Here is a 17,634-nt window from a genome sequence, read left to right on the forward strand (position 1 = left end):
CTATGCAACAAGTCCCAAGATTCACCTGGATGTGTAAGGCCGTACAGAGACTTTCATGCTGCACTAAAACACTAAAAATTAAAACACGGTCATTATTTACTCTCCCACATGTCGTTCCAATTCTGTGTGACTTACTTTCTTATGCTGAACACAAAAGAAGATATTTAGAAAAATGTCTCAATGTTTTTTTGTCAATAACATGCAAGTCAGTGGGGTCCAAAACAACATTCGAGCGCATTGACTTTTATTTTATGGACCTTTTCCAAATCGCAGGGCAAACAATTTCAAGAGTGAAAGGCCCCCCAAAAATGATGTTGCTGCAAGAGATGCAACAAACGCTTCGGTCCTGTTCCCCCTTGACTCAGCGAGACAGCAGATAGAAAGACACATTACAGATCACGGTCTCTTACAGAGAATTATCATTCAAGCAGAATAAATGTTTCCCAATCCTATTATTCCCTGTTCATCAAAAGAGCGGAGCATAACGGTTGCTGGGGCTGCACTGGATTGAGGGTGGATGGGGGGTTAATGTCATAGAATGATTTGCATATTATAACTCTTCCCTCTTTCAGCTATGTTTAGGCCTGGAAACAGTACATTACTAGAACAACTAACCCTGTGCGCAACTAAGCACTGAGAGGCTCAGGCAAGTCAAAAATTCAATCACGCAGAAAACAGTTACAATTATAATCAAAACCTGGTGTGAAGAACAAGTATAAATGTTGTGTAATTAAGTCATAAAAGAGGCTTTTAGCCATGAGCCTTTCACCACAATCTATTTTTACTCCCTGTATCCATAAAGTATGATTTAAAGACCTCATCACACTGTGGTTTGTTCAAGGCCTAAAACGTAGACGCCTACACACTGTGTGCACGTCCGCACACACACACATACACACAGTGGGAAAGTAACACGCAGAGAGAAGGTAAGGGGTGAACAAATCCATTGCAAATACTCCTGTGTGTTTGCTGCAGTGGAAAAGGAGCGCTATATTTAGCCGTGAATTAAAGTCAAAAGCCAGCGGAGTCTTTTATACAGGCGACTAATCTGCAGCATGAGACAAGGATTATGAAATCAAAGAGAAATCCACCCAGGTGTATCAAACAATAACTCGCATTCAAAAGAAAACTCTATGCAATTTAGATACAATGTTTGAAAGAAATAAAGGACAGAAAGAAATATAAAAGAATAATAATCAAAAAGAAAGTTTAGCTTATGTTTCAATCCATATTACACTTTCAATATAAGAAGAAATAATAACAATACATATATGCATATTTAAATATAAATCAATAAATATTAAAATGATTAATTACATAACATTTTTACTATGCAATTAAAAAAGTTAGAAAAAAGAAAGTAATTCAGCTTCAAACCATTTTAAGTTACAATCTTTTAATATAATTCAATTCAATATAATAATAATGATAATAATTATAATAAATATTTAAAATATATTGAAATAATATACATAAATATAATATTAACATAAAATTGCATGCACGCACACACACACACACACACACACACACACACACACACACACACACACACACACACACACACACACACACCAACTACTTTTTAGCATTAGTTAGAAAGTTAATGTTCATGTTAAGCATTAAGTATAATTATAATCTTTCAATATAATAAAATGATAAATATAATAAAATATATTTCAATAATTTTATAAATATGATCAATGAATATAATGAAATATAAAATATTTGAAATAATTTAAAAACTATTTTAATATGCTAACTTCTTAGAAATAAGCCTGTAGTATACAACAGTTAACACATTTTCCTGTTGAACTCGTTCTGCAGATTTTAAACTCTAACCCTCCTTAAAATCAGCAACATCCATAAATCAGATTCCATCTATGGGTCTGCTCAGTAGGCTTAACCAACCGAACTGAAAGAGGGAAAAGCACTGCATGATGATCATTTAATCTGAGGGAGAGAGAGAATGCTCAGTCACAGCCAGGCTTTTCTTCTCAATGTTATGCAGCACAGGCACTTTCCCATTGGCCTGCACCGGCAGGCGGGAAAGTATGAGAAAGAGGGAATTCCTGTGGCTTGGCATGGAACACTCAAGAGGCGTGGCGTGTTCTCTGTTTACAGGGCCCACACTGAGAAACAGCATCTCCAAGGAGCCACCGAACTCTGCAGTCTTGTTTTCGCTCTCCTGCGTGTTCGGTTTCTAATCTATCAGCGTTTCGAGTAGGAGGGCAAAGAAAGCATATGCTCATGGGATAACCTCAAAATCCCATTCTGGGTGGATCTTGAAATTCTTCCCATATGAATCAGTCATACCTTATGCTCGCATTGTTTTGTTGTGTGTAACACTGTACAAGGGGAACAGTCGTTAGAGATGTGCTAAAACAATAATAATATTGCAATAAAACAATCACTAAAAAGTTTTATTGTTCTCATAGGTTGGGTTTCAAAACCTAGTGAACTTCCAACATCAGGAGCATTCAGAGACAAACTCCAGAACATTTGCTAAGAAAAGCTAGCAAAAAAGAGAGAATGACAGAAAGTCAATTGTAAAATGTACTTAAATATTCATTCAATATTGAAAATAATCTATAAAAAGCTGGAAAACAACAACAACTGAAAACTGAAATTAAACAATTTACTCAATTTGCATGCTTATATTACACTATCACTTTATTAGTTCCAAATTGGTAACTTATAAGGTTCAATTTCAGCTAAGACAAATCACTAATACTGGAGGTTTTGCAAAGAAATTTTACAAACACAACAATTCTATATACACTGTATAAGCAAATGTAACATCTGCACATATTGTATTTTATCCAGATGAACAGATCACCAAACTTACTATAATTCAATCCAAATGAATTCCACATCCCCCTCGCCATCATCTTAAACACCATGCTTAATGTGAAATACTATTGGTTTAATGCCTGAAGTAAATTAATAACTGATGGTTTTGGGCTTTGTAAAAGCACTCCAGAGAGAGCGAGCAGCCCGCAACAGGCCAAGAGTGAAGCGCTTAAGGTTAAAAAGCCTATTTAAATTTCAGAGTGTTTTACTCTATTTCTTTTTACACACTTCTCCATGAAGTCATGCCACAAAGGGCGAGTTACGGAGAGAGTCACTCGGGGTGCACTGCCTAGAAGCATTCAGCAGGTAATCATACTTCCAAACATTAAACTGTTCTCTTGCAGAGAAGTACTGCAAGCATTTAGCACTACGAAGCTTTTAAAGATGGAATACCAACTTAACTTTCATTATAAAGGAATATTCTGTTAAGTTAACTATAAGTTAAGCTGACTATAAAGGTGCAGTCAAATGTCTGAAATTTCACAGACAAAAAAAGGTCCATTGTTTATTGTCAAGAAGTGATGTATGAAGCACAACTAACAAAGCCACTTTCAAACCAAGCAGCTTTCCCTTGGTCAACAAACAACATCTGTCTGCCCAACTTAAACCCTTTGTGAAATCTGCGTAAGAGTCTTTTGCCTTCATATGAAAATTCAGACTGCATGGATTTCTATTGAAATAACTGGATTTTGTCTGTGAAAATTCACAGTAAAATGGTAAATAAGACAGCACCTTAAATGTGCAGTATGTAAGATTGACAGCTAGCGGTTAAAATGGGTACTGTAGTCCAAACTCAAAATATTGGAGAGAGTCGTTTCCCCCACCCCCTCCTCCTCAGACTCAACGCTCGAGCCGGTTGCCAGTTTGAGGACACGCAACAAGAACGAGTGAAATTCACAATGAAATGCGGGGAGACTTACACACTGTAAGTTGATGAGTTTACTTATTGATTTATGATGAGTTGATATCGCGTTTTAATTTGCTCCCATTCATAGAGATTTTTAGATGGGTGCCGAGGCTTTTTAGGTTGGGTAGAATCTGCGATCTCTGACCCAGTTTGTTCGCTGGCTTCCATGGCTGCTGTAGCATTGTTTTTCAGAAAAACGAGTATGTGAACTCGGCATGTTTCCTAAATATCTGCAAAAATATGGTATTTTTATGCTTTAGTACAGTCAAAAACTTACATACAGCACATTTAAGGTTGATTACCACAAAAATAATTTTTACTCAATGATGAAGAATACTGTATTTTTGCACAGCTTAATATCTTGTAGGCGCAAACCTGACATTTTGGACTCAACAGACAAATGGAATAAGGTATTAGCAATTCACAATACAATGCATTTGCACTGTTAAGAGGATTTGTATACATAATGCCTGCCCAATATAGATGAAACCCAATGTCAGTTTTCTGAGCATCCGTGTAAACAAAAGCACCACATGTCAGTCCTGTTATGCAGTTCATGCATATAGTCATAGTCATAGCATGACAAATATAAATGTAAACTGGGTATGTAGGCTGCTAATGTCAGCTGTGATGGGACAAACACAGTCAGGACTTGTGGAGTTGGAAATTGAATGCTACCTTGTTAGTCACAGTGTTGATTGCCAGCGTTGGAGAGGCACTTCCAGAGATGATGCAGTCCATTCCTAAGTTATCCGACTCCAGGCTGTATGGCGTGGATGCCTGCAGGAAAATAAAAAAGGAAACATTCAGCCAACCAGGATGGAGATGATGAGTGATCTGAAGTGACTTTGATTTTCTTTTGGCATTTGATATTACTCTGGTGCAAGACATTTTTTAGCATAAGCAGCAAGCGTTTATCAACAACAAAAGAGCAACACCTTTTATTTAGGTCAAAATTGGAGGCATTCTGGGAAAGAGATGAGCAGGAGAGAGGAACGGCTCCCTGTGCTCTGTCTGTTCTTGCTGGGGTAAAAGATAACTTCAGCATGCCTGTCTCCCAAAACTGCTTATTATAAGAGGATTGCCTGGCAACAATGCGATTTTTAATTTGTGATAAACATAAATGAGATTTTGCCAAGTCACAATTTTTAATGTCAAAGAATTTCTTAAACAAGACAGGAGGAGGATGAGAGAGAAAGTGAGAGAGAGCGCGAGTGTGTGTCTAATGAAATATACTCTTAATAGCAAGCATCACACTTTGCACAGACAGAATTCCCACTTATTTTTCATGCAGGATCAGGCTGAGAGAGAATGGATCTAATTGGAGGTTTTTGATGTGAGTGAAGTGAGTGTCAGTATGAAAAATGTTTGTGTGTGGCCTGAGGGCAGAGCTGTGTGCCGAGAGAATGATACTCTCACTGGAGTCTGGAGTGTGGCGATTATAAATGGCACCAGCCTTACTGCCGGACCATACAGAAGAAAACCCACACTACAGACTCAACACACATGAGGTCAATTAGGCAATCAGGCTTATCACATGTGATTTCATTCTGACATATCTTTTTGGTCCAATATATTTATTCATATAAATACTGATGTGCGAGCAGACGTAATCAAGTATTTGACTCACTTTGCAACAATTGAATAAAAACACAGCTTGTTGAGAGTATGAGAGTAACCAGTTAGAATGCTTCCAAAATTTTATTTTGGGGTGCAAAGAATGACCCTCTAAGTCTTTGTCTTATATTTATATCATACGATATAATTAAGTATAAGTATATATAAATTTATAATTAAATCAAGAGTGCTGTTTTTCCTGAATATCAGCACGATTGTATATGTGATGAATGTGATGGTGAATTTATAGATTAAAATGTAAGAATCTGACAAAAGAAGATGCATGTGTCTAATACTAAGGATGCATGATATTTTAGGCACGTCATCAGCCGATAAAGGCTTAAAAATGTAAACATGGGGCCAATATGAAAAATTATGCCGACATGGCTTGCAGATAATAATGTGCTCAAAAGTGTTAGCGATATGATAACGTCAGCAGTGTGGTCATTCTTGAAGCGAACTTTTGCCTGAATGGTGATTAGATTCACTGCTTTAGATTGCTGCGCTGAATTTGAGAATGCAAGTACAGAATGACGTGTCCGGTGTGCAATAGTCACTAGCGCATGCAGGAGCAGCAGCTGCAGCAATAACCTCCGCTAGGTCCTAATGCCTGCCCGATAAGGAGTTTTACTTGTTTAGGGGGTGCTGCAAGTCTACATGTTAGACTAATAAAATGAAAAGTAAATTATGCAAATACCATTAAGACACTTGTGTTTCATAATAAATAAAAATCACAAAATGAAAATCACAAACATGACACTTGTAAATTAAATTATTTTATATATACAGTTTTTTTAATTAATGTGCAATATATTTTTTCAGATGTTATTTATGTGTATTTATCTGTTAATTTTTTTATTTTTACAGCTCTTTTGCAACCATAAAATGTTTAAGGTTACAGCTGCATTGGTCTGAAGAAGAAAGAAGAAAAAAAAAAAAAAAAAAAAAAAAAAAATCCAGCAGTGATTAATTGTATTATTAAGCTTTCAATGTTCTCTCATTATAAAAATAACTTAAATAAAGTTTTAGTTTTTGCTCAAAACTTACCAAAAAAAAGAAAAAAAGAAATTGTGCACAGGAGAGACTTGGTGTCGTTTCCAAACAAAAGGAAAATATATCGGTATCGGACAAAATTAGTTGAAAAATATCGGCATATCGGACATCTACAATAATCCAATATCATGCATCCCTATCTAATATGATTAGAAAAAAATGCCTTTGGCCCTTTATAAAGGTAAAATTGCCCCTGGAAATCAAGTTAAGGGAACAAATTTTGCCCCTTAATGGAAAAGTTAATTTCTGTCATTGCTGCGTTCTAACCACCACACAGAATACGAAGGATATGAAAAGCTTCAGGGTCATCCATCCACGACAGGCCTAAACCAGCCAAGCTACCAGAACAAAAATACTCCCACCACCAAATATAGTCTAGTTATCTTTATCGACAAAATCCCAAAATATTGAGATATGATCTTAATATAATCGCACACACCTACAGTGCACCTAAAAAGGAAATTCGGTTATTGTTTACTTTAACATTTTTTCCCATTGTGCTTGTGACCACAATTTAGTTGCAGTTTAACACCCTGATAAATAAATGCTTCTTCACAAATGCTATGTTCCTCTATATGGTTTCCTGTCATGGTTAAATGTCTTCAATCTCCACCCCTTTCTCTCACTATAGCTGAACTCTTTCGGTTCGCCTGTGCCTCCGATCCACAACGCAGGGGTGGACAAAATGATGCAAGATACCTCTGAGCCAGGTCAACCTCGGAGGCCGGCGTCGAGTGCAGCCGAGTTGTATATTCCGGTGAGCGTTGCTCATTAATAATGGAAGGAAAAAGCTCTGGCTGAAAATAACTGCCGCAGAAACTCTGCATTAATTGATGTTTGCTAAAAAATGAGTGCAGAATGCAACGTATGTAAAGGCTGCCTGGGGCACAGTTTATTAATAAGTCGGACCCCCTCTACAAGATAAACTGAGCCGCACTGAGTAAGACAGCTATTTAAAAAGATATAAGCGCCCAATCAGCAAACCTGTGCACGGCACGACTGTAAAGCACCGACTCAGACATGAAACAAAGCCAGCGTTCTCAACTCAGGAAATATTCAGTCCCGTCTCATTCCTTTTCTATCAACACACCAAGTACATGTTGTCGCACATTTCTAGCTAGAACGAATACAGGCAACTTATTGCTAAGACGGGCTACCTGCATGCTAATGTTGAGGCGGGAAAAGAAACAATGGGCAATATCTTTATCAAGGCTCGAATTTGCGACGATTTTGGTCGCATATGCTCCTGAATTTGAATCTGTGCGACCTAAATATATATTTGGGAGCATTTGTGCGAGTGCAAAAAATAATGGTTGTGGTGTGACCTGTTTTCATTTCTCTACAAAACGTTCGCAAATTACTGCACAGTGTATACCTTATGTGCACTGATACAAGGTGGCCGGACCATCATTCGATCCAATGTTACATAACCAATCAAACTTCATCCTTACGTTCTTAACTTTAAAGCAGATTTTAGATTGGTTAATATTAGCTGTCAATCACTCCCACTCCCTTTCAGTGCGCTCCGTTGTCACGTGACAGGGAGCTGACTACCGCGTGATATTTAAAAGGCTTGTGTTCACTGTAAAGCCTGTGGGACAGAGTTTGCAGATAACGTGGCGTTCACAACTGAATCAATACATTGGAAGTGCGAGAGCTTGGTTAAACACGGAGAGAGTGCCAAGCACAAAAAAATGCAGGGACAAGTGTGTGGCAAACAAATCAGGTTCATCAGGTTCGATTATTAAGGCTTTTAATCACCAGGATGCTGCCGGTCATTCCGCTCTACATGCAGAGCTAAACGTCAAATTTGGTGGGTGCTCCTAAATGTTTGCTGGTGCTCCTAACTTTTTGAAGTTGGGAGCACCAGTGCTACCAAGTAAAAAAGTTAATTTCGAGCTCTGTTTATTTTGGAAAAAAGCTTAAATGTCAAATCAAAGTCAGACTATATAAACAGTAAATGTTTTATGTCTTATGTGCGGTTGGTTGGTTTTGTTTATAGCTCTTCCCAAAAGATAAAAACATGTACGAGCCATCAACACATGCACTAAAGAAATTACGTAGTTTTCTGCTGATCATTCAAGTTTAAAAAAAGATGAACTAGACTAATAAGCTTACATTTTCACCCCCCAAAATTAGATTTCTAATACAGAAATCCTTTTTTTACAGCAAGGACCCATAACCTCACTACATTCTAAAACATTACAAAATAATGTAAAATATACTCTTTTGTGAATGAGTATCTTTAGGTAGACATTGACATAACATCCAGTCAGTAAGTAAGTCAGATGTTATTTCAATAACCATTCTAACAGATGAGCGACAAGTCTGTACATTTTTTAGCAACTCACTAAAAGAACTGACTCTGTGAATCATGTAGCCCTGAAGAAAATGCATCAAAAGACCTGCCTCTATTTATTATCTTTGGATTACTTCAGTTTTTAAATCGCATCATATTCAATTGAAACTGCAAACTTAAATCTCAGGTAAAACTATTTCTTTTTCCATGGCACTCTAGATCAATGATTACCAACTGGGGGCCCAAGGAAACTCCCAAGAGGGCCTCAAGATGGCTTTAAATGATTTGATATAGGACAAAACAAGCATTTAAACCAAAATATTTCTTATGCAATTCACCAATGTTTTTTTCTTTGATGAACCAGGGTTCCAACTGTCTTGAAAAACCTTGATATATGAGGTAGCCTAATGTTAAAAGTATAATTTATAGATCTGGAAAAGTCCATGCAAAATCTAACAAAATCTCCAAGGGCATTTTTAAAATGAATTTTCTAGTTATACAAAACTCTTGAATATTTGATCAGGTGGAAATTGTAAAAAATAAAAATAAAAATGAAGTTATGGGGCTTTCTGAGAAAGTTTGAGAGCTAAAACACTGTGTCAACATCACCACGTTGGAAACACTGTCATTTTTACAGTGGTGATTTAATGGTATTCAGTGTGGTTTAAGCAACCACAGAATCAAGTGAAGTTATGGTGCAAATAAGTGACATTGAGCTTGAACAGGGAGAGTGAGATACTCACTGTTTTCTGCTCTTTGATCATTCCCAGACTCAAAGTAATGAGCTGAGTTTGGCCTGAGAAAGTCTGTAAGCCTGAAAAACGACCACCAGGGGGTCTTGGAGCACACACATAAACACAAACACGCGGACAAACTTTCACTCACCCGCTCTCCAGACCGTGGCCTCTTCTTGGGTCGTGTGGGCAGCGTGTCCTCCTTTGGATTTGTGTCGATTGCCCAGTAGGAACCCTAGAAACAGGATAAAGTTGGAATATTAGCTCCAAAGCAAATCATAATATTCTAAAATAGTGGTCAACTTGAAGCCAGCCACGCAATAAAACTTTCATAAAAAGCCGAGCAAGATAATCAGCAGGGTTTCTAGGAGAGAAACTTCAGTAATCAGATACTGTGCGTGTTTGCTGTCAAACATGTACAACTTTTAGTTCATCAAAGTTTCAGCGAGCTCATTTTTAAGCCCGTCACGTCTTGAGGACGTTCATGGAGCTATATGTTGAGGTGCGAAGAAGTTGGGTCTTTCGCTACAGCCGGTTCTTGCGCTCGCTTGCTCTCACTTCGCATTTCTCCAGAGCCTTGGCAGAGGCAGGTAAAATGTTAAGCCCCTCCTGAAGCCCCTCTTCCTCAGCCGCAGGTTTATCGATTGCTCCTGTTCAGGGCTGGACACAGAGGTGTTGGATTTCTGGTCAGGTCTGAGCTCTGATAATCAGGCAGAAAATAGCACACCTTGGTTGGGGCTGCTGGTTTCCAAGCACCCAAGACCCTGGCTGAATAATTTATCTTTGCATTCTTCCTGTTTAATTTATTTTTCAATAGTGCTGCTCTTCCCAAAAGCTAAAGGCAACTCTGGCCGGCAAGTTAGGTGAAAAGAAAAAGAAATTAACCTCCAGGCTTGGGTTTTATTTTAAAATATTTCATATTATATGGGATAAGATCTCAATTGTCCAGAGAGGGTGCGATCAAGACCTTTAAAATTACTTGTGCACAGCTGGCGCATGCACCTAAGCAAGGAGAATAATTGAAAATCACCAAAGGATTTGTCTAGACAGCATGCTTTAGGTTCTTCAAACGTTCGGCCTCCAAAGACATATTGATAAAATGATGTAAATTTCTGCATTTAAACAGCAATACAGCACAGGTTAGAAGCCATGGAATGGCAATGAGCAAAGCTCCAGCACCCGAACAGTTTTTCGCAGCATTCCTTCCTTAAGAAAAGAACTCATTGTCTCTGTTTTAACATCCGGATGTTACATCAATTTGTTATTTAAGTGCGATGACAGCTCCAAAACAATCTGACCAATTACAAAGCTTGCAGCATTATCACACCTTGCTTTAACCTGCCATTTTTTGGCCTTTGAAGCAGAGTACTAAAACTGGCCTGATGAAAGGAACGGAAGTGACAATTAACATTAGGGTATGACCTATATATCGTTACCGCGGTAGAAAATGTCAACTGTAACAGATTTTTTTATTCCGTGTATACCACGACATGTAAATAAGTGGGAGTGGTTTACTCACGTGCAGCGTGGGTGAGACTGAGACACTGAGATTTGTCAAAGAAACATGGAGAAAGCAGATAAAGAGGATCCACAAAGGAATTACGTTTTCTAAAGGGTGGTTGTTAATGTGATATTTTTGGGAAAAAAGGCGCAGCAATACAGTTTAGAGGAGTGCACGATCGCAACGGGGAAAGCATGAAGCTTACTTGACAACAACAGTTCATTTCATAACGAATAGAAATAACCGTAAATAATGTATAGTTATCTGCATCTTTCCATCTCTTATGTATAGTTACTTTTTAAACACGAAAATCGCAATCAGCATGACACGCAAGCGGTTGCTGTGGTAATGAACAACCAGCTTGTTCAAGCGAATGTATAATCCTGTATCTGAGGCAAAATTACTAAATATGGTGCGCGAGTTATACATACAACTCCAAACAATTGGCCACTGATAAACAGCTGATAAAATCTTCCTTTGATTCCATATGTGATTACAACTTGACACTCAGATTAACCGATCACATTTTACTGATGCAAAAGATGCGCGCATGCACACACACAGCGAGGGAGCGCGGTGTGCCAGTGTTCATCGGGCTGTGCTAAAATAATGACGCAGTTACAAGGTGTGTATAATAAACTACTTAGTCAACACTAACAGTAGCTAGCTGCTGTTCGGTTTTCAAACTGCTGCTCTCCTTCTAGTCACTTCTGAACTTGATGATTTTGACACTTCTGAACTTCTCTTGATTAAAGCTCCAGGTGACGGGTTGCCAGATATCACAAAAAGAGCAAACAAAACAAGCTCCTTGAAAACGCAGTATAATAAGCAGACATGGCAAAAATGTACCGGGGAACACATTTAAACATAACTAGTATTACTAATATCCTACAAAATTAAAAGAAAGCAACTAATTTATTATGAATAGAATAGTTCAGTATAAAATATTCAGATATTATAAACTAATTGATGAAGTAAAACAATAACATGAGATTGAACATGAGCAACACTTTTTTTAAAGTTTAATTGCACCTATGAGTTGTATTTAATATCAATCAGTTGGGGACAGTTCATCTAAAAGTTGATGAGTGTGTTTTGTTTACTATATTTAGCTATCAAAATATTTACCAAAGAAATAATTTACCAAATAAAAGAAAAATCAAACAAGGTGAAGTACTTTTCATTTCTAAAGTATTTGGGTTTATTTATTATACAAAGCACTTTTTTTCAATTTTTTGAGAATAATTACATATATAAATAACTATATCGTGAAAAATATCGTTACCGTGAAATAAAATTAGTCAAACCGTGAAACCAAATTTTGGTCATACCGCCCACCCCTACTTAACATTAATCAAATTATAAACTAGGCATTCAAATTATAACATTAATGAATGCAGATCACTTTGTGGCAGTCAACCAAAGTCAGTCATTACAACCATTATTTAATCGCCACAATCTTCAATAAGAGCCTCATTTAATTTTAAGACTGTATGTGACTTTTAAGTTATTTAAGTTATGCATGTCTGTGTGTATTATAGAAAAGCATAACTAACAATTTTAAATTTATAAATCTAATTCATTTATTTTTTGTTTATTTAATTAGAGAGGAGCATTTTGCTAAATATATGCACTTTATTACATATTCTTTATATTTTTACTTATCCTGACAGGCACCACTTGAATGTTTATATTTAAAAAAAAAACTAATTGCAGTAGAAACATAATTGTGTTATTAAAAATGAATTACGTTATTATAAAAACGGCCTTATGTGCAATTTACATGTTTGTACAGTCAACAGCCAACATTATAGTAATGTACCAACAGACAGGGTTCCTTGTATAGTTTACAGCATTAGTTGAGAGATTTTTCTCCTTGAGAAATCGAATTGAATTGAGATCGGAACTGAATCGCAAGCTTGTGAACGGATATCGAATCAAATTGTAAAATTTGTGCCAAGACCCAGCCCTAATTTTTACTATTTACTTACTACTGATTACCTGAAATCAGTATTCTGTGACATTCACAGAATAATTCATCATATTACACATTATCTATTGTATGCAAATTAACAAACAGCGTACAACACTTGAGCTGAGAGGTGTGCTAGCGTGAGTCATGCAAAAGGGTCTTAGGTTTCTTTACATATTCTAATGTAGCATAAGTATCCTAACAATGTTAAATGTTACAGATAGTGAGTGCTTCCACACAACAAACAGACTAGATAAGTACAACAAATCGTTTAACAAACACAATCGTCTTCACCCTGCATCGGTATTTACGCATTATATTCCACCATTAGACATCAGAGTTCATAACATGCAGGACAATCTCACCGTTTACACACCCTCATGTTCATGATTTTAATTTAAATCATCATGTTCCTGTAATTGATGCAGTGATGATGAAGGACAGCTGAAGGTGACTGAGAATGCTGGCAGTCTGTTACACCTAGCAGATGTAATTGAAATTAAAACTACTGCAAGACACTTTCACTGTGGAAGGGGAGGCTGAGTATCATTCCTTTTAATTAGCAGAAAAATCTTGAAAAACTGAAAGCCCTTGGGAGGAGAGTATCTGTAGGCTACAACACAACCTCTAGAGAGAAAGCAACGTTTAAAGAAATCCATGAAACGACAGTTTACATGAATCTGAAACAGGGCAATATAATAAAACTGTGTTAAGGTTACTTCTTTAGATTATGAACTCAGCTGAGCCCCAAAATTAATAGACGATAATGCAATCAACTAAAGAACATTAGCAGTCTCCAAATGAAGTATTAAAAGGATAGTTCACCTAAAAATGTAAATTGTCATCATTATTCAAAAAAAAAAAAAAAAAAGAAAGAAACAAAACATTTTACATGTATTCATATAGTCGACATTTTATCCAAAGCCACAAACAAATAAAGATATAAATACTATATTCTAGCGTTCAAAAGTTTGGGGTTGTTATGATTTATTTTTTTCAAAGAAATTAATACTTTAATTCAGCAAGGACGTATTATATAGAAAAAGTATCAATTAAAACATTTATAATGTTACAAACAATTTTGATTTTAAGATTTGTTTTTCTATTCATCAATGAATCAAGTTTTCAGCATTATAATAATATTAAGTAATGTTTCTTGAACACCAAATCAGCATTAGAATGATTTCTGAAGTATCACGTGACACTAAAGACTGGAATAATGGCACCTTTAATACATTATTAAAAAAAAAAGTTTTAAACTGTAATAATATTTCACAGTATTTTACTCGATAAGATTAAAGAAAGGGTCTCTTATGCTCACCGAGCTTACATTTATTTGATCAAAAATAGCTGCTGTGTTTGTGATGGTTATCTAATTTCTAATCTGGTCTCTAATGGAAATAATCAGTTTGACACAGTCTTAACGCAGACTAGACCTCCCTGACCAGAGTCTACTCAAGGGCAAACAAGATTGTATCCGCCCCAAAGTTCGGCCTTCCTCATTCTCAGCAGCTGCTGCGGATCACAAAGGTGAAGTGAACAATCGTTTTTGCCATCACTGAGAAACACGCCTCAGTTACTATCTCGCACAAACAGCAGGGCCCATATTCCTGCCGTATTACAATATTGATGGAACATATCAAGAGAGCCCTTCGCAGCTTTGAAGTTCTCCTTCCAGGGGGGAGGGCTGTGTGGAAGGAGGCAAATTCCAAATTGAACATTAGGGATGCAAGCATGTTGGCCGTGCATTCGGAATAGAATCCATCCAGCGATAGATTATTTTGTATTTAGTGGAGCACATCCCAGGAGTGTCAATATCAGAGGATTACACCAAAACATGAAATTAGCATTCAGTCCCCATCCCCTGCATGCCTCGGCTCTTCTCTTTATGTCGCGCTGTGAGCGTATGTGCGTGAATGTGCTCTCACAAGATGGCTGAGGATACAGAGAAATGAGCAAGCGTTTGAGGCAGAGGTACTATGTGGAGGGGAAAAAAAAACAGATTAACCGGTGTCCATCGAAGTTGCATGATGCATTTGTAGTGTATGTATGCATGTCTCTCTGCACTCTGGCCTACACATGAATTTGTTTGGGTTGTTTTAGTTCAGACAGGCCGGGGTAACGGCATGCTGACTGAGGGGAAGCAGGTGGTGGTCTCCCCCTCTCATGCAGGAAGTGCCGGGGCTGAAGTGCTTTCTCCTCTACCCGGGAGAGCTCCGGAGAGCACTTTTAAAACATTACTGCGAGTGCTCGCTCTCATCTATTTTCACAAGGATACGTATGCATTTTTAACGGCTGAATCTGCTCTGGTAGAGGCATTTTGTATTTAGAGAATGTACAAAACATTTCTGAATAAAACAGAACTACATCTGGAGGTAAGAAGAGAACGCTTACCTTTCCTGGGTCATCTTTGGAGCGAGGCACTTTAAGAAAACACTTGTTCAACGAGAGATTGTGCCGTATTGAGTTCTGTAGGAGGAAAGAGAGACAGAGAAGTGTTTAGGTTGTTTATAGGTTAATGAGACTCCCGCATGATATTACACTATAATAGTACCTAAAACCCGCATTTACATGCAGCCTATAGCGTGCTGTCAGACAGTGCTGTAGCAATCGTGAGTGTGTAAGGTCCCTGCAAATAAGAGAATATGAATAAAACACAGGGGTATTATAACCCAGAGTCTGCGTCATCTTTTCAGTGCTATGCAAAGCAACCAGGCCAGAAAAATATATTAAAGAGATTCATCTTGTTGTAGACGACAGCCTCAAAAAAAAAAAAAAAAAAAGAGAAAAAAAAAGGAGAAAAAAAAGGAAGGACTGTTAGGATGATTGCAGAATATTGAGACTCCTAAACTCAATAATAAATACCCCCTGACTTAACTATTTTTAACGAAACAGAGATTTTTCATAACTTCTGTGATTCCCACACATTCAAATGCACTGAACCTGATGTGACAAAAAATTCCCATACATGAAGGATGTCCTGAGGTTAATTAAAAAAATAGCGAAAGATCCAGTTTAACAGCATAGTAATTAATTAATCATCCTGATCCTCAGAGGGAAATGAATTATGCAAATAATTTTTTTTTAAAACTTACACAATTCTTTAATGAGCAAAAGGTAATTTTTCAGCATGTGAGGGATGAATCAGCAGGAGGCAGCTTGAACGCACATCATGCCTTAATGCTTGGCGCGTTCCAGCTGGAGCTTAGCCAGCCACTTGGCTTAAGACACAAGAAACGCACAGGTTTTGAAATCATTTGACCAAATTGTATTGACAGATGGGTGTGATATAAAAGCTCTGGGATCTTCGCATGTGCTGGTATGGTGTGAAACGTGAGAGAAACGCTCAGAGAGGCAATTAGATGAAAATACTAAGCAAACACAATCCATGTTAATATGTGATGTATTTGTATAAGAGAACTACCGCATAACATCTAATGAGGGCAATAACGGGCCATTTCCACTGGGCCGGTCAGGGTTGATTGCAGGTGTGTGCTGGATGTTTAACAGTGGACCGAAGGGAGTCTCCGACTGCATCAGCAGTACCGAAACCATTAGACACAATAAAGGTGAGCTCTGTAGGACAGCTAAACCTCAGAGTCCAAGAGATGCATGCAAAAAAAAAAGGCAGGTCAGAGCAGTTACTGTGTAACCCGCCGCTGAACCTGACAGCATCTACGTATCTGTCCACAGACCCTAATCTTGTAGCGCATTAAAACTTTAGCAGCCACAGCAACTCTCCACACTGCAATATCTGAGGTTAGTCAGGCAGACAACGTCATGGTCTCTCTGGAAAAAAACAAACACAATGTCAACTACTTAAGCCTGCTCTGCAATAGCGATGTGCACTTTGGGCATTTTGAATGCTTGGGTACCCGAAAGATACAACAGAAGAGTACTTGAGGTCAGAGAGGGCAGATAAAGGGAGATCTTATTATTATAATAAATGTGCATCAGACTGTCATGCTTCAACTCATGGGTTTTGCAATCAACACAGGTGTCCAACATCTTTGATGAAAAGAAACGCATCGGTTTCTTGTTCAAAGAAACAATTCTGTGACAACCTTCTATCAGATTAGGTTGCGACCAGCTAAGTGGACATGCAGGTCAGACAGGCAGGTCTCTTTCCCTGGCTGTCACGTTCTCGCTTTTGTCCTCCACTGCTTTAACTTTCCTCTCCCTCTCTCTTCACAGTCTCTCCCTCTTTCTCTGCTGGGGGCCAGAGGGTTCAAGGCTGGCTCAGCAGGACTCCTGCAGACAGACACGGCTAATAAGCACTACTGCACCAGTCCAGTCTGTCTCCAACTCTCTATCAGGGGAACTAACCAGGAGAGCCGCAGGGCCAGCTGCCATTCTGACACACTGAGTTTGAGTGTGTGCGTGTATGAGAGAGAAAAAGAAAGAGAAAAAGAATTCCCAAGAGAAAGTCAGAGTGTGACTGTTTATGTGCAGAAGCCCACTCTGTTTATCATGTATGGTGAAAGCTACCAAATCTAATGCATGTAACATTCAAAAATTTAAATGAGTTAAAAAACAAAAAATGGTTACCTTTCACAATATAATCAATTTCAAAAGGATAAAAATTAGGTTCCATCCTAAATGTTTTTTCTCCTCACAATATAGAAGTCAAATAGGTTGTGAATGCTATTTTATGTTTAAGACATATTATACATGATGGCATGAAGTGCTACTATGTCT

General features: G+C 37.6%; 1 protein-coding gene across 2 annotated transcripts in view; it reads right to left on the reverse strand.

Moving 5' to 3' along the window:
• foxj3 (forkhead box J3) overlaps nt 1-17,634 on the reverse strand; it is a 104,705-nt gene that overhangs the window by 13,466 nt on the left and 73,605 nt on the right. For both annotated transcript variants that reach the window (XM_081358471.1, XM_081358470.1), the window contains exons 3-5: nt 15,331-15,405; nt 9,615-9,698; nt 4,439-4,540 (exon numbers count right to left, since the gene is read on the reverse strand). In XM_081358471.1, coding sequence (XP_081214597.1) covers nt 4,439-4,540; nt 9,615-9,698; nt 15,331-15,405 — 261 coding nt within the window. The remainder of the gene's footprint in view (nt 1-4,438; nt 4,541-9,614; nt 9,699-15,330; nt 15,406-17,634) is intronic.

Source organism: Scardinius erythrophthalmus, assembly GCF_964197995.2.
Source record: "Scardinius erythrophthalmus genome assembly, chromosome: 25".
NCBI lineage: Eukaryota > Metazoa > Chordata > Actinopteri > Cypriniformes > Leuciscidae > Scardinius > Scardinius erythrophthalmus.